We start from the raw sequence: 23,446 nt of genomic DNA on the forward strand, positions 1-23,446 counted from the left end.
TAAAATACTGAATGTTTTCCCCCTAAGATCAGGAATGAGTTAAGGATATCACTTTCACCACTTCTATTCAAATTGTACTGGAGTTCTACCTAGCCAGAGAAATAAGACAAGAAAAAGAAATAAAATGCATAAAGATTAAAGAAGTAAAACTGTCCCTATTTGTGGATGACATGATTATTTACACAGAAAATCATAAGGCATCTACAAAACAACTATTAGAAATAACACGTGAAGAATTTAGCAAAGTAGCAGGATATGAGGTCAATATATAAAAATAAATTTTGAGGCCAGGTATGGTGGGTCATGCCTCTAATCCCAGCACTTTGGGAGGCAAAGGCAGAAGGACAGCTTGAAGTCAGGAGTTTGAGACTAGCCAGAGCCAAAAAAAAAAAAAATTAAAAATTAGCTGGGCACTATGGCTCGCACCTGTAGTCCTAGCTACTCAGGAGGCTGAGGCAGGAAGATTACTTGAGCCCATGAATTCAAGGCTGCAGTGAACTATGATCAGGCCACTGTACTCTAGCCTGAGGGAAAGAGCAAGACTGTGTCTTGGAAAAAAAAGAAAATGTTTTTATACAGTACTGTACCAGCAAAAAAACCCTGGGAAACTAAATGAAAAAAAAAAATCCACTAACAATAGCATCAAAATTATAATTAGAAATGAACTTAACAAAATATGCATAAGGCCCCCCACACAAAACTAATAAAACACTGGCAGAAATTAAAGATCTAAATAACTGGAGTGATATGCTATGTTCATGAATTATTAAAATATCAGTTCTTCCCAAATTGATCTATAAATTCAACACAGTTCAATATAATTGAAATCCACAATCCCAATCAAAATCCCAACAGATTGTTCACGGAACTTGACAAACTGATTAAAACTTTACACAGAAATGCAAAGGGACAAAAACAGACGTGGGATAGAAAGAAAGTAATTAACACAAAGTGGGTATAAGGATAGTCAAATTAAAAAATGGTGCAGAATAAAAAGACCAGAAACAGACCCATAAATATATGGACACCTCATTTGCAACAAAGATGGCATGGCAAGGTAAGTGGAATATGATGGTCTTTTCAATAAAAACTGCTAGGACAATTAGATATCTATGGAAAAAAAATGAAATGAGGTCTACCTCACAGCACACACGTAAATGAATGCCAGGAGGCTATAAACCTAAATGTGAAGGTCAAAACAGCAAAGTGCCTAGAAGATAAGAGAGAATATCTTCATGACCTAGGGATAAAGAAAGACTTCTTAGAACTCTACACAGGCTAATCATGAAAGACAGATAAAATTGACTGCCTTAAAATTCAACACTGATCAGAAAAAGTACATTGGAGAAAATGGAAAAGATTCATTCTTTTGGAATAGAAAAGATTAACCATTGCTCAATGTTTCTGGAGGGCAAGTTGACAGCCTCTATCAAAATTCAAAGTGCAAACACATTTCACCCAGAAATTTGACTTTAGGAATCTATCCTACAGAGAAATCCTTTTAGCAATCTATTCTACAGATATTCACTATTTATCATATCCTAAAATAGGCCACAACCCGAAAGCCCTTCTCCCCTAGCGGAATGGCTAAATAAATTATGGAACATATATTCTATGGTATGTGATAATTTAAATGAATGTGATAGATCTTCATGTATAGACATAGCAAGATCTCCAACAGCTATGTTTAAATGAAAAAAGAAGCAGAATAACCTATAGAAAGAATGGTCTTATTTATTTATATACACATTCATAAAAATTAAAACTTATTCAACAAAATTAAAAATAGACTGGACTTGATAAAACTTAAAACTTTTGTGCATCGAAGTACAATAGGAAGAAAGTGAAAAGACAACCTAAAGCATGGGAGAACACATTTGCAAGTCATATATCTGGTAAGAGTTTACGTTCCATCAAAGGGACGCATGGTGAGCCCCAAATGCTGAAAAAGCTGAGAAACCAAAAGATGAGGCAGACAAATCCAGCTTGTCGGTATAGGATGATTTATCAAGAGGACTTGCGGACAGAAGCGTGATCTTGGGTGGCCACAAGACAGGTAAATTCTGCACCACCACCACCCAGTCCCAGGGTTTATATCTGGGGGGGAAAGTATACGTGTTCTGGAAGGAATGTGGCTATGAGAATGCTGCTGGTGTCACAGTGCTCCAACATCAAGGGTTGTTTTGGAAGAAAAGTGAAACTTAGAGTGAACAGGTTTTCCTACAAAAAGAGTAATACATCGACTAGACATTTTGGAGGTATTCCTGGACTCAGGGTTAGTCAGGCAGATTAGCATTTAAAAATAAAGTCACTCTTGTCCCCGAAGTTTAGTATACAAAATATATAAAGAATTCTTACAACTCAACAATAAAAAAGACAAACGACCCAAAGACTTGAATGTACATTTCTCCAAAGAAGATATACAAATGGCCAAAAAGCACGTGGAAAGATGTTCAACATCACTGGCCCTTATAGAAATGCAAACCAAAACCATAAGGAGATACCACTTCACACTTACTAGAATACTTATAATGAAGAAAATAGAAAATAACAAGTGTTGGCAATGATGTAAAGAAATAGGAATTGTTGGTGGAAATGTAAAATGGTATAACTATTGTGGAAAATGGTATAGCAGATTCTCAAAAAATGAAACACAGAATTACCATATAACCCAGTAATTTCCATCCTAGGTATATACACAAGAGAAATGTTTATACATGAATATTTATAGAAGCTTTTTTATAGCCAAAAGGTAGAAACCCAAGTGTCCACCAAGTGATGGATGGATAAACAAATTGTGTTATATGAAGGCTGTCCAGAAAGTATCCAGCCATTGTTAATATGTAATTTTCATATTATGTGGCTGGATACTTTCTGGACAGCCCTTGTATACATACAATGGAATATTACTCAGCCTACTACTAATACATAGCAAAACTTGGATGGGTCTCAAAAACATTACACTAAGTGAATGAAACCAAACACAAAAGGTCAAATATTGTATGATTCCTTTTATATGAAATACTCAGAATCAGCAAATCTGTAGAGACAGAAGGCAAATTAGTGGTTGCCAAGGGAGAGGGACAGAGGAGAAATGAAGAGTGGTTACTTAATGGATATAAGGTGGTCTTCTGGTTTGATGAAAAAGTTTTAAAACTAGGAGATGGGGGTTACACAACATTGTAAATATATACTAAATGCTCTGAATTAAACACTTTAAAATGGTTAATTTTTGTTGTGTGGACTTCAATAAAAAACTATAGCTTACATTTTTATAAGAATGCATTTGTGTATTATGATGTAATCAAAATTATTTCTGTTCTTGAAAAAAATAAAAAATGTATATAAAGTGTCAAGCTAGTAAATATCAATGATTCAGTAAACAGTAGCTATTTTTGTAGCATCAGTCCTTTAAGAGGCTTTGTTCCTTGTAGACAATCTCCTATAATACAATAAACAAAGTAGATTTCGGGCAAATTATGTTGTCTAAAAGATTATAAAATAATGATATATACGATCATCAAAACTTGTCCCGATCTTAAAATATTCATAAAATTTGCATTCTAATCTACAGGAGTTATATAACAGCAAAGACTTTGGAGTTTGATCAACCAGCTTTCTACTAGCTATGTGATCTTGGGCAATTTACATAATCTCTCTATAAATTTCAATATTTTCATCAATAAAATAGAGGCAATAATGCCTAATTAACATGGATGTTTAAGGAAAATATCTATCATAGAGCCTGGCAAATAAGGATAATAAAACCACAGAACCATACTTTTTACCCAACACAACTTAAAATTCAGTAAAAAATGTATTAAGTACTGAATGTACTTAATATATTCAGTAAAAATATATTTATTACCTACTACATACCAGGCACCGTGCTAGGTGCTGGAATAGTCTAGATGAAAAGCTATTTCTATCATTCGGTAGTGTGGAATCCAGCCGATATGGGGGGTGGGAGGCAGAGGTGAAGGGGTGGTTATGAGATGCATTTAAGGAGCTTGGTGGAGAAAAAACAAACAGAAAATAAAGTAAATAAAGTTACTGAAGAATCCAGTAAGAGACTGAAGTGAGCAAACTGGCTGATGTAGAGTATAAATTAAAGGAAACAGAAAAGATATTCCACAAATGACTGAATTTAAGCATTGGACAATTTAAATATTTTTAATATCCACTAAGTAGATGATCTTTGATGCATGCCCATAATTTCCTCTTTATAAGTATTTTTAAGGTTATTTATGTTTTGTATTCAAAAATATGTAATCTAAGTTTAGAATTTACCCAATTCCTTGATGTAAATATTCATAACATTCTGGGTTCTGACCACCTCTTGAAATATAATTTAATACTGAATCACAGGGTATTTATAATTAACAGTTTAGGTAACTGGGATATTGGCTGGAAAAGGACATGAGGAAACTTTTTAGGGTGAGGGAATTGTTCTATATCTTGATTAGCATATTAATTACACAGATACTATATATTTGTCAAAACTCATTGAACTTTAAACTTAAGATCTGTGCATTTCAACGTTTGTAATTATACCTTAAAGACTTAAAGATAAACACAGACACACACACACACAGACACACACACACACACACACACAGTGATACATGCATTCTTTTTAGTTTTAGGCAACTGGTCCTCAAAGGCTACTAAAAAAGACAAAAGACAATTTAAAAGAGGCAGTATAACCCACTAATTTGCTTTCAACTCACCAATGGATTGTTTCATTATAGGAAAATTACATTCCTAATTATGATGATTCATATTTCCATCTGTTCATCTATCCAATATGATATATAATCTTAATTCTAACCTCATGTCAAATTCCCTGAAATAAAGATATGTGAATTATATCTTTTATTTATTTAAGAATCTCAGTTCTCTGGAAGATGTTTCATAGAAGGTGACTAAATTTACAGACTCTAATTATAGATCAGCTTTATTCAATTCACTAAATCTACTACTGATTTTGTTATATCTCTGCATCTCATTTAAATAATCTATACTACGTCCTAACATTACTCATCCACTTACCCCCAAAAAAGTAAGTTGAAATAAAAAAGTTGACTTTAGTTGAGAATACATAGTAGCCCAAGAAGCCAACTAAACCACTGACAAACTCTTAGCTATATATTAATTCTAATTAATATATATTCATAGATATTAATAAGATATATTAATTATTTAATAATACTATCAGTAATCTGTCAACATCCAAAAGGCAGACAAGGAAAGGGAGAGTGTGAAGAATAGCACAGGTGGATTTTATGGACCATGGCTGTAAATGGCACTCAACACTTCTACCTTTTTTCTGTTGGCCAAACCCTGTCACAAGCCCCGCTAACATGCAAGGAGATTCAGGAAATGTAGTCTCTATCGTCTGGCTCCAACTCCAAGAAGGCAAAGGGAATACACATTTTGGGAGGAGACCCAGCCATCTTGCCACACCATACTGCCACAGTAGAGGTCTATCAAAATTTTAATTGAGAAAAGATGGATGACAAACTTACAATGAAGATTTACCAAACTAATCTGCAATAAAAAAATGTTTTATTGTGTAATAGTTCTAAAATTGTTTACAGATGAAAAGAACAAAAATAAATATTTAAATCAGCCACCTCTAGAATAGTAAAAGGCCAAAACACTGCATTTCAGAAATGAAATACCACTCTGGGAAAGCTTTCTGTTTTTACAGGCATTCCTTTCTAAACTCTGTCAGGCAAACATTTTTATAGACCATCTTTCTTCACACACAGTCAGCTCATGACGTACAGAGTAACTCTGAGGCTGGGAAACAGTGCACCAAACTTCCCTTAGACCAGAACAAAAGAAGGCACAGCAAAAATTATCTATTTCTCACAGGAAAAAAAGGGAAAAATGCTTACATTCCTTATTTTTCAACTCCCTGGGAGATAAAAAGATATAGAGAGAGCGCTTTAGAATCACACTTCAAAAACTATGATTTTTACTTGCTCAAAAAGACTCAAAAAACAACAACAACAAAATGCAGTTCTGAAAGAGGGCCTGGCCAACTTATCTTTACAAAGCTCTACTCCGAAAATCTGAACTACATGCCAAAACAAGAAATAGAATTTTACCTTTAAAATGCTAGGACATTGTTGTTTCTGTTTTAAAGGGCTTGGGACTTGGGGGATTAATTAACCTTTCACACTGGATATTATGTCATTGTCTCCATGAATGAAAATAAAGACAATATTATTCTTTTCTTTATTACTATATTCCTGAGTGAACATGACTTGTGATCCAAAGAACTTTTGAATTTTAGTATAGCTTTGAATCTACTAAAGATCATAGTATCCAAAAAATGGTATTGACAATAACCTAAGAAAGCTTTAATTATCAGCAATCCCATCATTTCTCTCACGATTGAGGTTTACTGTACATATTCTTTTAAAACGGCCTTCAGTAAAGACATATTTGATAATGTAGTATCTAATAATATACAAACAAAAATTCAAAAAAGTCTGTAGTTTGCAAAATTCTATCTCTGCTGCTCAAGAAGTACTAATATCATCTTACTTCACATAGAAGATGAGGAAATAAAATATGGTAAGACACATAATCATACTTGCTGAATAGTTGTCCTTAAGACTTTGTGCCGGTGAAAGCTAACTGACAATTTAAGATTAAAAAATAATTTTGATTCAATGAATTTGAGCTCTTCTCTGTTATGACAAATCCTCTAAATACAACAGTAGAGCTATGCCTTCAGTAAAAAATAAAATAAAAACCCTTAATGTCCTAATTGACATCATTCGAATTGCTCCTAAAGTTTGGTGGGTTTTCAAAAGCAAATGATGGAAATACCAACTTCCCCCTGCAGGCAGGCTTGCTCCTCTCCTCCAATCCACTTATCAGACTCGATGATGACTCCTTGGCTACATTTCTTTTTATCATCCTTTTGTGAACCCTCTAAGGGTAGCAATCATATGCATTTATATTAGGCTCTTCAGTGACAATCACAGTGCTTGGCCCAGAGAAGGTGTTTAATAAATGTCAACTCACTGAATGAATTAATAGTTAATTAAAAGCTGAGTAAAAGGCTTTTAATTAACTGTATTCAGTAAGTCACAAGATGGAGGCAGCAAATGGTAAAGGGGAGAAAAAGAGATCTAGAATTGGAATGAAAATGGTTACTTCCTGTATATGATCCAAGTACAGGGAAGTTATTTAGTGCTCCTGTTCCTTGGTTTCTTCAGTTATTAAGGTCCGGAGATCACACTTTTAAGAACCATTGTTTCAGAGTAAGTACCCAACGACCTCCCTACCTATGATTGAGTTGTCTGATTACCAAAGTTCAGGTTCCCAAACCTTATACTCCAGTTGAACTTGTTTATTGCAGTTATATTAGTTAATTATACACCAGGTAAATGTACAGAAGGGATTAATTTTCAAATTATCTGCTGAATTAGGGTGAGAATTCTGTAAAATATTAGGACATTTTCATAAAAATCTTGGATTTTATACTCAGATTCCCTCCCAAGTATCTTTCTCAGTTCCACTACAAGTAAAACTTTACTGGTGTTGAACCCACCATGAGCACAAATGGACATGAGGAAATTTGGAGGTGATGGATATGTTCATTATCTTGATTGTGGTATTGTGTTGATCTTTTCTTAGGTGTATATACACAAAAACTTACCAAATTATACATTGTAAATTTATGCAGTTTATTGTACGTCAATTGTACCTCAATAAAGTATACAAAAACATACAAACATACACACACAACAAACAGAACTGCTCAGATTAAAAAGACTGACAAAAAATTTGGCAAAGATATGGAGCATTTATAACTCATATATTATTAGTAGGAATGCAGAATGGTACAAACGCTTTGGAAAAAGGTTTGTCAATTTCTTACAAAACTAAACATACATCAGCCATAATACCAAATAATTCCATTCCTAATTATTTATCCAAGAGAAATGAATAACAAGACGTTTGTTCAAGAAAGTTTATAACACCTTTTTTCATAATAGCCAAAAACTTGAAACAGCTGAGGAACTCATGAGCAAGAGGATGGATAAACAAAATATAGTATCTATATAACGGAATACTACTCAGTGACAAAAAAGGAACAAACTCCTTATGCACTCAACAACATGGATGAATCTCAAAAATATCATGCTAAGTGAAAGAAGCATTACACCAGAGTACAACTATATGATCCCACTTACATGAAAAGGCAAAACTAATCTCTAATATAAAAAAGCAGAACAGAAGTTGCCTCTTGGGGCTGATGACAGAACTAGAAAATGATATAAATAAATTTTCTGGGGTGATAACAATGTTCTATATCTTGAAAGGGTTTATTTGGTTTAAACAGAGATAAGCCATTTGTCAAAGCTCATGGAATGGTGGGTACACTTAAGATTTGTGCATTCACTGTAAAATTTACCTCAAGATAAGAAAAAATTTTAAATAAATGCTGAACTCTAGATAATGTATATGCATACTCAAGTGTTTGGGGATAAAATATACTAATGTCTGCTACTTTAAAATGCAACAAAAGATGGATTGATGGATGAACAGATATAATAAAACCATGTATAATGAAATATTAACAAAATCTGGGTGGAGGCATATGGGTTTTCAGTGTATAATTCTTTTAATTCTTCTATATGTTTTGAAAAGTTTCATAAGATGTTGGGGAAAATCAGTTTATAACCACTGACTGAAAAAAAAAATTCCTTTTATAAGATAATAGTTATGTGACTCCATTTTGTGCTTATCTATGTTTATGTGTTTACAGACATACATAAATGAAGTATATATATGTATTGTGTGCATGTATTCATGTATGTTGCACATATTCAACTGTTCCATCTTAACCAGATCCTTCCAATTCACTTAAAAAATACTCAAGTCTCTCCTATCCCCAAAGAATACAAAACAAACAAAAGAGAAACTCTCTCAAAATCTCATCCCTCTTCAGCTACTACTAGGTCACTTTTGTTCCCTTTCAAAGCTACATTTCTCAAAGAGGTAAATATACTTTCCGTGTCAGTGTCTTTGCCTTCTCCATTCTGGCTTGTGTCCCCAAAACTCCAGCAAAATGGTTCTTGCTCAAGATACCAATGATTTCTATGTCACTAGATCAAACGAACATTTTCAATCCTTATACCATGTAAAATATAAAATACTAAATTCACCTACTTTTAAATTCAAAATGAGGGAAGAAAACTTTATTTGGCATATATTAATAAAACAAGCTTCAAAAAAAGAGTTCAATTTCGTATTATGGTCAAGTTAGAATGTAAAAAGGGCAAAACTTAAGGGATAAATTCAAGAAAAAGAAAAATATTAAGAAAAGAAGATAAAATTGTTGTAGCTCAAACAGTAAATGCCAATGGCCTATTTTCATTATCACCTAATCGTAATGCATTTTGAAGTTCTAGTGAACTCATTAACCATTGTTCACATTCGTCAACTGGCTTAGTCTTAGTAGCTATAGAAATTCTATCTTAAATGGATCTTCCAAACCATCTATTTATGTAGAAATTATTCTCTGAGTTACAAGAACAATAACCAGAGAACTAGGTCCCCCAAGGATCCAACAAATCAGCTCAGTGTCAAAATTAGCACAGAAACCATTTCCTAATCTTCAGAAGACGATCCCTCAAAGCCTTTCATTGCACATTCAGCACATACAACGCAACATTTCCAAGGCTTCCAATGATTTCAGTGTGTCGGGTAATATAAAATCCTGCAGTACAATCAGCTACTTTTAAAATAATCTTATTTGTAAAACAAAGGAAATTTCTTTGTAACATGGGCTTCGGAAATGAAAGCTAAGCTTCAAATGTGAGAATGAAACATGCACAAGAATTTGAATTGTATTTAGGTTGTAGCATGATGGTTCCAAAACTGCAGGTCACCTTTTATAACACTCTCACATCTCTGATTTTGAAGATGAACAGGCATTGGCTAGTCAAAGAGTTGTGGGAATGAACACTCTAGCATAGGCAAAAGCTGTAAAATATGTGGAAATAGTCACAGCAGGGCTTTAATTTACTTATTTATCTTCCTCTGGTACTCATCTGTGTATCTTGGTGACAGATGGTAGTTTCCTGATAACTCCTTTCCTTATTCTTCCACCTAATCTCCTGAGAAAGCAAATTCATTTATTCTACAAACAATTATTTAGCACCTCCAATGTGCAGGCCTAGACTACCTGCATTGCCTAGGCTTAAAGTAATATGTACAGCTAATGGTAATCTGATTATTGAAGGACTTCATCTTAGCCTAGCTTTTCACACCAGATCTTTATACATAGCAGCATTATTTGGCTATTTTTAAACAATTAAACTTAGTTTTTCATTTACCTTTGAGTTCCACTAACCAATGGAGGTAACATGAAGAATAACTACATTCAATTATAAGGAAGGAAACACAGAATGACTTAATCACAAATTAGGTGAACACTCCTGAAAATCCAAAGTGGTTCCTTAGTATAAAATCTAGATTCAAACTCTAATCTTTTTGGATCACAAACCTCTTTGAAAATCTAAGGAAAGCTAAGGACCCTGTGGTAGGCAGCTTTTGACAGGGTCCCCAAAAATCCCCACCTCTTGGTATTCACAACCTTGTTTAATCTCCTTCCTTTGAGTTCTGGCTGGACCTAGCAACTTGCTTCTAATGAACAGAAAATGGCAAAAGGGAAGACATGTCTCTTCTGTGATTATTTTACAAAAGACCATGACTTCCATCTTACCAGCACTCTGTTGCCCTCATATTTGCTCTCCTTGATGAAAAAGCTACCATGTGTGAGATGCTATATGAAGAGGTCCATGTGGCAAGGAAGCAAAGGAGGCCTCCAGCCCATAGCTCACAAGAAACTGAGGTCTCAGTCCAAGAACCTTCAAGAAACAGAATCACTCCAACATGAGCTAGGAAGTGAATCCTCCCCAGTCCAATCATGAAATGACTGCAGCCTTGTGAGAGGCAGAGCCAGAGGACCCAGCTAACTAGAGCCTGGATCCCTGGCCCATAGAAAATGTGAGATGATAAACATGTATTGTTTTAAGCTGCTAATTTTGGCATAATTTGTTACAGAACAAAAGATAACTAAAACGGATCTACATACATGTACAAATTCTGGTACACATTTTAGGGAATTAGGAGGCCTCTTTAAAGTCCATAAATAGAATTCTTAGTGGCCCAGGGATTCCACATTAAGAAACTTCTAATATGATAAACCCCAAACAATATGTAGAAAAAGCCTGAAGGAAATCAATTTAACCATGCTATGTAATGTACCAAATGTTGTAATACTTCCCTTCCATAAAGTATTATTCAGTTAAACTACTTCAAATATATTGATATCTTAGTACTACAGGGTGTCCCAAAAGTCTCCATACAAAGGAAAAATTTTGTAAGATTTTGTAACAAATATTTTGTAAATAAAGGTACATTTAGCTACAATTTCCCACTTTCCCTTTGTATGGTGACTTTTGAGACACCTTGTAGTATTACTAAAGGCAAAATCAAACCAAGTTATACCAAAAGATTATTTTTGAATAATATACCATAGGTAAGAAGGATAAAATAACTGAGACATTGTCCTCAACTTTAAGGACTTTACTATCTGGTTGGTGAGACAAACACAAAATACACACAAAATAGCTATCATAACGGTACTACAAATAGAGATTTGCATATGGTATCCATTCATGTACATAATAAAATTACTTCACTGAATTTTAATTATAAAGTAATTAAAATAAATACCTGTACTGTTTTTCCAAGTCCCATGTCATCACCAAGAATACACCCTCTTCCTTGGATGTAGTGTCCATAAAGAAACTGGGCTCCTTCCCTTTGGTAGTCCCTCAAATACCTATTGATGGTATAAGGAATAGAGTCTCCATCTTCAGATAATTTAAAAGCAACAGCAGATGATGGAAATTTTCGGTCTGGGAAATAAGGCTTTTCCAAATCTTCATCATCAAATATAAAATTCCTGGGGCAATCTTTAACAGACTTTACTTCTTGAAGTCTTGTAAGAGGTATTTTCCTTTCTTGCAAATCTGAATATAAAACAATTGCAAATGACTTGCCATTTTCATCCACTGTGATAGATTTTATGCTTGCTTCACAAAGTTTTTCATTATCTGGAGAAGGGACAAGACATCTCTCTCCTGGATGCCACCTGTCTTCAATAATAAAGAAGAAAATAAAGTTTCCAAATCTAGCTCATTTTTCCACTACTATGAGAAAACGTAATGTACCTCACATAAATACCTTTTCTAAATAAATGAGACAAGATAAATTATAACACATATAGATATTACTCTAAAATATATAATCAGATATTCTCCTATAATAAATGGCATAAAGGGAACATAATTTATTTCCAGTGGTTCTTACCCTGGCTATGTGTCATAATCTCCGCTAAAGTTTTAAAAAAATATAGATGCTTGGACACTACCCCTGGTGATTCTGATTTGGTGAGGGGTCATGGGAATTTGGTTTTATTATTTTGTTTGGTTGTTATTGTTGAATTCAAAAGATGACGGATACGCAGCCAGGGTTAAGACCACTGACTTAAATATTCTTGCTGACTTATGAACATTTTACAAACACACATATATGTGTGTACAGTATATACAAAGAGAGAGAGATTGAGAGAGAGAGAAATAATTTATGATATGGTAGAGTAATAGTGAATAGGACTTGGTAATGAGTAAGCTAAAATCTTCTGGACAGCAAAGCTTTAGTGGTTTGTCTGTCTGCTTTTTTATAGTTATTTCATCTCCTTGCTCTGGAGACAGCTGCTGCTTCTCACTATCAATACTGCTGTGACTAAAACCATTGCTTTAACTTGTATACAACTAACCAATGGAATGTCCAGTTCAACTACAGAGGGATATCACAGCTTTGTCATAGCCTTTTCCCTTCTAGATTTTAAATAGTTGAGGTTTTAAGAGATGAATTCTAAGATTTCTTTCTGCTAAGATTCTATTATTCTTCGAAGAGTCTGGCCTATATGAACTTATTCTGTACTTAACTATATAGCCACCTATCTTATTTTCTATTCAGAAAATATAGCACTATGAATGGGGGTCTTTATAGAGTTTACTATTGGTACAGTTAAAAGGTATCAAATAGAGAAAACTAAGCAAAAATAATTTTACGAATGGAATTTTGTATGGCAAGAATCCAAGAATTAAATGGTTACGACTGTCAGAATACTAGGAATTATTTTTCTTACACATTTCTCATTGAGATCAGATGACCACTGTTAGTTCCCTAGGGTCTTCCTGATGACCTCAAGTTAGATTTTATAACATTCATGATTATAACATGACATGTTTATGCTGTCTTAAGCTCATTATATTCCCTATCAGTTGTTCCTCAAAAGTAAAGCCATTATTACCACTAACCTTGGTGAGGTTGTTTTACAATAACAATCATGAGTACAAAGGGAAAAATTTGTTCCCCCACTCTAATCTTTGGATACAAACTGAGAACTGTTATACTGTTCTTTTTTTCTTTTTTTGAGACAGAGTCTCACTCTGTCGGTTAGAGTGCTGTGGCGTCAGCCTTCCTCACAGCAACCTCAAACTCCTGGACTCAAGCCATCCTCCTACCTCAACCTCTCGAGTAGCTGGGACTATAGGCTCATGCCACCATGCCTGGCTAATTTTTTCTATTTTTAGTGGAGACGGGATCTCACTTTTGCTCAGGCTGGTCTCGAACTCCTGACCTCAAGTGATCCTCCCACTTCAGCCTCCCAGAGTGCTAGGATTACAGGCATGAGCCACCTCACCCCGCCTGTTACACTATTCCAAAAGACAGTGTTTTAATGTGAAGCTAATACTTTGATCCACTATATAAGTGAAACAACATATAGGTCAATGGGCCCTATTTTCAGAACAGTACTATTTGAGCCTTAAAATGTAATGTAACCCCACAGCAATTCTTTTTTTTTTTTTTTTTTGAGACAGAGTCTCACTCTGTTCCCTGGGCTACAGTGCCATAGCATCGGCCTACTTCACAGCAACCTCAAACTCCTGGGCTGAAGCAATCCTCTGCCTCAGTCACCGGAGTAGTTGGGACTACAGGCGTACACCACCATGCCCAGCTAATTTTTTCTAGGTATTTTTAGTTGTCCAGCTAATTTCTTTCTATTTTTTTAGTAGAGACGGGGTCTCGCTCTAGCTCAGGCTGGTCTCGAACTCCTGAGCTCAAATGATCCACCCACCTCAGCCTCCTAGAGTATTAGGATTACAGGCATGAGCCACCATGCCTGGCCCCCACAGCAATTCTTAACACATTATTTCTGTTTCACATGATTTGTTTGTCTACCCAGCAAATGTCTTCCCATTTTTTAAGACTTAATTCATTAATTAATTTATTATTCTATACATATGATTTAAGTACAAATTATTCACCAGGTATAATACTACACAATGGGTATAAAATGAAGAAAATCAATGTCAAAAATGATGGTAACCAGTCTTCCTGCAACTCATTAATTGGCATCATTATCTAACCAACTTTTTAAGGCAGAAAACCATCCAACAGCCCCCAATTCTCTTTTTATATTACTCTTTTCATCCATTCCATCAGAATATCCTGGTTATACTTCAAAAATATTTATCTTTCCTCCATGTCACCATCTCTCTAAAGCAAAAGCTGGCAAACTTTTTCTGTGAAGACTCAGACATTAGCTATTTGTTATTTTAGATTTTGCAAGCCATACATTCTCTTGCCCTTGTAACGCAAAAGCAAACACAGACAATACATAAACAAATGTGCGTGGCTGTGTTCCAATAAAACTTTATTTACAAAAAGAAGTGTCAGACTAAATTTGGCCCACAGGCAATAGTTTGCTGACCTCTGCCCTAAAGCATGCTACCATCAGCTTTTAACTAAATTATTCCTAACCAGTGTCTCTGCTCCCAGTCCACCTTATTTAAAATAGGGTACCGTATTATTCTCTATCTCAGCATTGTATTGCCTCTGTAGCACTTATCATAATGTTTAATTACCACGTCTACTTGTTTTTATCTTTCTCTTCCAATAGAGAATAATTTCCTTTCAAAGAAAAAGTCTGTGTTATTCTAAATTTTATCCCCAGGACCAACATACAGCAGACACTCAATAAACATGTGCTGAATTTACCAATGAAAACAGATTCTTTATTTCACAGATCCTTGGTATCTGGTGAGAAAGAATCTAAAAAGTTCACAAACATATGTAATTATAAAAAGTATGTTGGAAGAGGAGAAGAGAGTGCTATAAGGAGCATTGGAAAACATAATTTAAAAGGGAACGGGGTCTAAGAAGAGTATCTCAGGTGGTACAACATGTGCAAAAAGACTTAAGGGCATTACACAATTTATGGAAACCGTTTTGATTCCTCGGTTTGGATAATTTCTAGAATTAAATGGATTCAGTTAAGTTTGAGCTAGAAATGGAATCTCTCAGTATCCAAACTCCAGAACAAACTGCTTAAATTGGGAGGATTCCCTGTTGGATTTAACAGGAGAATGGAGGTAAGGCTCCTTATGATCTGATCCCTCTTTCATTCCAAACTGGCCTCCTTGCTATTACTCAACCATGGCAAGCATGCTCTCACCTCAGGGCCTTCAGCTTTCTGTTCCTTCCACCAATACTCTTTCAGTAAATTTAACTGAAGAATTAGCATCCCAGTCACCATAATCACCACTCAACATTTATTTTTACCTGCCAGGCTACTATAGGTATTTATATAGTATGTGTGGTCCCTGAATTAAAGCATCATCAATTCAGGCTTGCTACTTACTCTCTCAGCTTTAGCCCTGAATTCCTCATCTATTTAATGAAATGGATATCCACCTTCATTCACATACTTAACAACAAACGTGTACCATTCACTAACAACGAAGGCACATAAGGATTAAAGAATTAAAATGTCTAAATTTACTGAGTGCCTACTATGGGCAAGACGCCATGTCACATAAATGCTTTGCACACCTCATCTCATTTAATTATCACAAGAACCAGCAATTAACCCAACTTTACAGATGAGGAAACTGCCCAAAGGTGCTCAGCAAGTAACTGTCAGAGCTAGCACTAGATCCAAGGGCTGTCTGACTCCAGAGTCCAGGTTCTCAACATTGAATCGCAAAGATTTGTTCTCAACCCCTGGAGAGGTTCACGATCTGCAGCTGTCACTCAGAGGCGCCACAGGGTAAAACCCCAAACCGAAGGGGTTTGGGATTGGCAGGAAGAGGTCCAACGCAACGCTGTAAAAACAGGTGTCTGGCCAGAGAGGCGAGCTCGGAGCTTATACCTTTGCGGGCGGTTTCCGCGCGGGGCTTCGGGGCAGAGGGATCCATCTGGCCAGGGGGAGGGGCCCGGCAGCCCGGCTGCATTTAACACCCGGAAGGCGGCGGAGGACAGCTAGGAGGCGGGCCAGCGGGCCAATCGCGGCCAATACTACTCCCCGCCGGCCTCCGTACATCGCTCCCCAAGAGCCGTAAGCCACGGGACGGGGGAGGGGGCAGTAAAGGTAGAGCCTGAGAGGACCGCAGGAGAAGCGAAGGGCGGCGGCGAAGCAGCAGCAGAGCCGGGGGGCGCTGTGTGAGGCTGGCAAGGCGTAGTTTCACCTAATCGTCTCGTGCTTCGCCGCCGGTGAAGACAAAATGCGGGCACCAAGACCCCTAAATCTCCCTCTCGTGTCGGGCCTCGGTTTACTGCCCACCGCAACTTCCAATCCTAACTTGGAAAATCTCGCGAGAACAGTCTCCCGAAATGTCACCAGGATCTCGCGAGAACAAAATCTTTCTTTTACGTGGGCGGAGCAATCTTCCTGCCATCCCTTCCCATCGAGGCCGGGAACAGAAAGATCCGCGATAGTTGCAAGTGTCGCGAGGTTTGATATCGCTCGCTGGGCTGGCGCGCATCTTGCTGCTAAGAGAGACGAAGAGATTGGTGGGTTTGGTTGTGCGTCGGTGTTTTTATGGCTGGTAAAGAGCGTGAAGGCCTGGCAAATATCGTCGTCCCGCGCTCTTGGCCTTCTCACTTAAATGTATTGCTCGGTTCTTTCATCGTGTTGCAGCACGCCCCCCCATCTTGAGGAAGCAAACGATGCCCTCCTGGAGTGCGGACCCCAGGGCACCCACGGGAGGCCCAGTGAAATTGTGCGTTTTCCTGGGTCATACACTTTATAGTAAATCGTAAATGACTTTTTAAAGTACAAAACAAGCAACACTTGCCAAACATAGACGGGAAATGTAAAAATACTGTTAAAAAAGTGTTTTTCTGGGCTGGGCGCGGTGGCTCACGCCTGTAATCCTAGCACTTTGGGAGGCCGAGGCGGGCGGATTGTTTGAGCTCAGGAGTTCGAGACCAGCCTGAGCAAGAGCGAGACCCCGCCTCTACTAAAAATAGAAAGAAATTAATCGGCCAATTAAAAATACGTAGAAAAAATTAGCCGGGCATGGTGGCACATGCCTGTAGTCCCAGCTACTCGGGAGGCTGAGGCAGAAGGATCACTTGAGCCCAGGAGTTTGAGGTTGCTGTGAGCTAGGCTGATGCCACGGCACTCACTCTAGCCCGGGCAAAAGAGTGAGATTCTGTCTCAAAAAAAAAAAAAAAAAAAAGTGTTTTTCTCTGTACCTTCTGAAGTCACCGATGGTTTGTATAACACATCATGGAGAAACTAAACAAGCCATCCACACCGTGTCTGTAAGCATGCTCAGGGCAGCACAACGCTCACGAGTTTAAAAGTAGATACTGCCTATCTGGCGCTTTTCCAGACATTAAAGATTAATTCAGAAATGGCCCCTGCACAGGTTAAAATGTTTTCGTTAAAATGAAATCAATATTTCATTGATTTAGGTTAGCCTGAATGGGCTTGTATTTATTTCCTATTGCTGCTATAACCAATTATCACAAACGTGGTGGCTTAAGATAGCACAAAGGTACCTTACAGACCACGTTAATTTATCTTACAGTCCTGTAGGTCAGAAGTCCTGAGCAAGTCTCCTTAGGCTAAAATCAAGGTGTCAGTAGGGCTGCATTCCTTTCTGGAAACTAACTCTACAGGAGAATCATTTCCTTGCCCTTTCCAGCTTCTGTCTGCATTACTTGGCTTTGGTCGTTTTCCTTCTTCATCTTCAAAGCCAGTGATGTTGCATCTCAATAACTCTTCCATAGTCAGGTAGGTCTCCCACTGATTACAGCTGGGAAAGATTCTTTGATTTTAAGGGCTCAACTAGATTATCCAGGATAATCTCTTTTCGAGGTCCACAGCCTTAATCACATCAGCAAAGTTTGTTTGCCCTGTAAGGTAGCATATTCGCAGGGTCCAGGTATTAGGAGATAAAGTTTTTTGAAGGGATCATTATTCTGCCTGCTGCAGGGCCTTAATTAGGAAAACTATATGGCTATTTGCTGTGCAAATAGATCTCAATTCTTTGCAGATATTAAAAATTAGTAGTATGTTTTCATAAAATGCTTCATCTGGAATATCACTTGTTTGCTTATTAGGTGAAAACTTTAAGTCTAAGAGAAACATCCGACTCATCTGCTATGTGGAAGATGTTGGCCAAGTGACTTCTGGGAGTCTCAGTGTCTTCACATGACCATAAGAATCAGGCTGATAATAGTAACCTACCTAAAAAGGGTAATTGTAGGAAATAAAATAATTAAGTCAAACTCCTAAAACAGTGCTTGATCATAAGTAAGGAATATATGTATTGCTGTTACAGTTGTTATCAATGGAATGCCTCCACTTGAAAGTTGCATTCTGCATAGCAATTGCTTCAGTTTATTAATAATATTTTGGCTAATAGTTGATAATACATTATTACTTAGATTAGGATTTTAGAGTAGATCTTAAAACAGCATGAATTATAAGACATTTTATGTACAGCTAAAAAAAAGAAGAAAAACCACTGCTGATTATAATTGTAATATACATCCTGATTTTGGAAATTTTAAAATTTAGAAAACTCTGCTTCTTGGAATTGATGAGATATATAGGTATATATGTTTTACTTAAACTCTTCACATTTTCTCTAAAATCAAGATGGTAAATGGAGATTTTAATAAAGCTTACTTTTTTTCCTATGACTACCAGAGAAGAAGTTTGATTTTTTCCCTTAACAGGAATGACTAGTTGTATAATATTGTCTTATTTTTTCCAGAGGTCCATTGATATAATATGTAAATCTTTACACAGCTGAACTCTAAATAGAAGTGATAAGACAAATTCAGAAATAAATTTTGATTTAAATAAAAGATATCATCTGATTGAAGGAATACCCTTGTGACTAACAAAACAGGAGGGTTCCTCATTTTCATAACCACCATGGTTATGATGTATAGTGAAGCAGAAGTAATCATGACATGAAAATATGTCTTAGTGAATTCATTGCCCCATAAAATTAGGCATCCTTAAACATTCCTTCCTGTATTTAACGGTAGCTTTTGTCCTTGCTCATTGCATTGGCATCCTTTTCAAGGTGCTGATGTTGTCAACATCCAACACTCTGATGCCAGTCACTGCAAAGTGGAATTGAAAATCTTGTAAAATATCAGGAATTCTGGAAGTTAATGTATGTGATGTTGGATAACTGTATCACCTGCAAAACCATTGGCAAAGGAGGATCTGGCAAAATTAAACCAATTAAAACTACAAAAAAAATAACGCAGATGATGATGGCATAGGTATTGCAAAAGAATATTACTTGAATATCAAAGAGACTCTTGAGAAAGATGATTAAATTCTCTAATATTTTATCAAAAAACAATCTCTCTTTATGTTCATGCTGCTAAAGTCAAATACATATCTATATGTGGTTGCTCTCCAACATTGTGAGTTAATCCAGCAAAAAGGCTCAACAAAAAAATAGATAGGAAGACCTAAAACAACACAAGAAATTGAGTCTTTGAGTTTTAGATGATTTTAAGTTGTAGCATTTCTCCCTTAATACGTTGTTCCAGCCAATGGAAAGAAAGGAAGAAGAGATGAGTCAATGCAAGAGAAAGGAGATAAAAATGGATCTGTCCTTTGCCACAAATAACCTAAATCTTAAAAGTTTAAAAACTGGACATTGCACAACAATGTGAATATACTTAACACTACTGAACTGTATGCTTAAAAATAGTTAAGAGGGCAAATTTTATGGTATTTTTTAAACTGCAATTTAAAAAACAAAATACAACAAAAAACCCAGGCCAAAGAAAGAAAAATTTGAGGCTTGAAGCAGGTATAGTGAAAGATATAGAGTTAGTGTTAGAAATATGTCATCATCCCATATAATGAATATTATTACATCTTGAACATTCACCAACACCATTTTTACTTCATAAACTCAGTGAATATTAGAACTTGAAATCTAAGGGGTCACTTGATTTAGTGCTCTAATTTCAAGATAATGAAATAGTTTAAGAAATGTTAAATGATTTACCCAAAGTCGCAAATAGCAAATAACAAAGTCAAGGCTAGAGCACAATTCCTCTCATTCCAATATGATAGGTCTATAAAAATATTACACGGGAGAGATTTTTGGATTTGAATAATTAAAACCTGTGATTCTATTTCATGGAATATTTAGTATCTCATGTCAGATAAGCCTAAAATACTGCAACAAAACACCAAGAACTACTGGTTGCAATATTTTTATAAAAAACATTCAAAATGCATAGCTGAGCTTTTAAAAAAGAATGTGAAATACTCACAGACCAAAAATAAGGAGGGAGCTGAAAACTAGTTGATTAAGGTGGCATTTATGCCCCTGCTATCCTGGAGATATTTGCCCAGCTCGGTTACAAAATGGTCTAAATTTTAATAGTCTTATGGGGACAGAAGACATGGTCTTAAGCTCCCACAAGTTCCCACATTGGAACTGAGTCTCTCATTTGAAATCAGAAACCTTGAAAGGTAACATCCTTAGTGAAATGGTGGGCTAGAAGAAAAATCTGGACAGCAGAAAAGGAGGAGAATGAAGAAGAGGAATTGTCTGTCTTCACATGGGATTTTTTATGGGTGATGTTAATTTCCTCTGAAATTTTGAAACCACAGCCATGCCCTCAAACAAATTTACATTTGAATTTATACGATCTTCATGACCTCAGAAACACCCAGCCAAGATAATAGCATAATGTAATGCCAGGTTAATTGCATCCAGGTCAATAGAAAGAAGCAAGCACATGCTTTCTAGAGGAAAACATATCAAAACAAAGACTCCTCAGAACTCCCAAAGATAAAGCTCCATCTAACAATTCACAATGCTAAAACTACAAGACATACACAGAAACGAACCATTGTGAATAAGAGCCGGTAGGGAAAGCATGCACAGCAATAGTAATTTAAGTTAATAGAAGTAATAGATACAAATTTTTAAAAATATAGTTAAAATATTTATTGATATTTTAAAAACTGAGCTGAAAACATGAGAAAGGAAACATGGCATTAAAACACACCAAATAGATTTCTAAAAAGAACTAGAAATTCTGGAAATAAAAATTCTAATTATTAAAATTGAAAACTCAATGGTAAGTTAAAGAGCAAATTAAACACGCCTTAATAAAGAATTCACAAACTGAAAGATCTAAATAAATGACCCCAAATGCAGGGCAAAAATGTCAAGGAGATGTAAAATACAAAAGAAAGATAAAAAGATATGGAGCCTAGAAGGCCAAGGTCTGAAATGCATCTAATTGGATTTCCAGAAGTAGTGAATAAAGAGACTGGGGGGAGAAAATGTTCAAAGAAATAATAGCTCCCATCCTTAGATTCAGGAACTATAACAAATTGCTTGCCGTATAAATAAAAAATATATCAGTAGTTAGACACACTGAAAGAAAGTTATAAAAGAAAGTATTAATAACAATCTTGAAACCTCCATTACAAAATACAGATTACCTATCTATAATATAATGACAATTTAACAACGGACTTCTCAGTAGTAACAATGAAGCCTGGAGACAATGGGCTAGTAACTTTCAAAGTGCAAAGAGAAAATGACTGCCAACCTAGAATTTTGTAGGACTTCAATGAGGGTAAAATGAGAATATTTTCAGACCAAACCAATGAATGCTTAGCACCAGTGGATTCACACTTATAGGATCTTTTAAAGGGTTTTCAATTCAAAAGATCTGACATATAAGAAAGAATGATTTAGCCTAACGAAATTGATAAACAACCATTGTATAAAACAACAACAATAAAACTCGTTTTGGATGTATAAAAATGAAATTTAATAGTGGACAACAATAACATAAAATGTGATGACAGTGAAAGAATGAAAGGTGTTGGAGATACTTCTATAGGAAAAGAGAAGGGTAGAGATTGATAACTTACTAAATGAATGGTTCACATTAAATGTCAGGGTAAATGTAATGGAATGGTAAAAGAACATAAATGTTCTTAATAGAAAAAAGATGAAATTCAGACTCCAATATAAGGCAGGAAAGGGGGAAAATAAAGCAAAAGCAGGATTAATAGAAAGCACAAAATAGTAAAAATGTATATATGTCAGTAAGATCAATAAATGTATTATATTAAATTTGCCTGGCTAAGGGGACTCTCATTGGGTAATCCAGCTGTATATCACTTTCAAGACCTACACCTAAAAAAACAAGGCAAGATTGAAAAATAGAGTTAAAAGATATGATAGAGAAATAGTAAAGAGGAAAAAAAGTTGAGATAGCTCAAAATATTAATATCAGACAAAATAAGCTTTAATGCAAAAAGCTTTAGGGATAAAAAAATTAAATACATAAATCATAAAAGGCTTTTTTTAACTAAGAAAATAAAGTTCTCAACTTACCGCCACCTAATAACAGTTTAAAAATATATGAAAGTCAACAGAATTTCAAGAGGAAACTAATAGGTCCACAAACATAGTAAGAATTTTTAATATACTTCACTAGTAATTATCAGATTAAAAAGAGAAGTAAATTTGAACCACACATTTAAAAGTCTTGATCTAATGGGCACATATAGAATACTCCATTCTATTGTTTGAATAAACATCTTTGCAAGCACTTGGGAACATTTACAAAAACTGATCATGAACTATTAATATAAAGCAAGTCTCAATAGCTTTCCAACAGTCTGCTTAATACAGATCATGTTCTCTGATCCCATGAATTAAGTTAGAAATCAATATTTAAAATATTTTTAAAGATGATGTCTTTGGAAATATAAAAACACACTTCTGAATAACTTAGGGGCCAGAGGAAAACTCATGATGAAAATTAGAAAATAAATATGCAACAGAATTAAAAAATGAGGCCCTAAGATGACAAACCCCACATTCTAATTCAAATAGTATTCCAAAAGAAGTCATTAACAGAGATTTTATTATCCTAACTCCTCACCTACATTGACAATATAAAAGGATTGGGGATGAGAGATATTTTTGGTAGAACCAGTTGCTAAGTCCCTTACCTCAAGACA

The 23,446-nt window shown here is 35.6% G+C and overlaps 1 protein-coding gene across 1 annotated transcript in view; it reads right to left on the bottom strand.

Moving 5' to 3' along the window:
* ERCC6L2 (excision repair cross-complementation group 6-like 2) overlaps window positions 1-16,406 on the bottom strand; it is a 112,207-nt gene extending 95,801 nt beyond the window's left edge. The window contains exons 1-2 of the mRNA XM_012640018.1: window positions 16,325-16,406; window positions 11,773-12,197 (exon numbers count right to left, since the gene is read on the bottom strand). Coding sequence (XP_012495472.1) covers window positions 11,773-12,197; window positions 16,325-16,406 — 507 coding nt within the window. The remainder of the gene's footprint in view (window positions 1-11,772; window positions 12,198-16,324) is intronic.
* Window positions 16,407-23,446: the final 7,040 nt, after the last annotated feature.

The sequence above is a fragment of the Propithecus coquereli genome, unplaced genomic scaffold (assembly GCF_000956105.1).
Source record: "Propithecus coquereli isolate 6110/MARCELLA unplaced genomic scaffold, Pcoq_1.0 Scaffold147, whole genome shotgun sequence".
Lineage (NCBI taxonomy): Eukaryota > Metazoa > Chordata > Mammalia > Primates > Indriidae > Propithecus > Propithecus coquereli.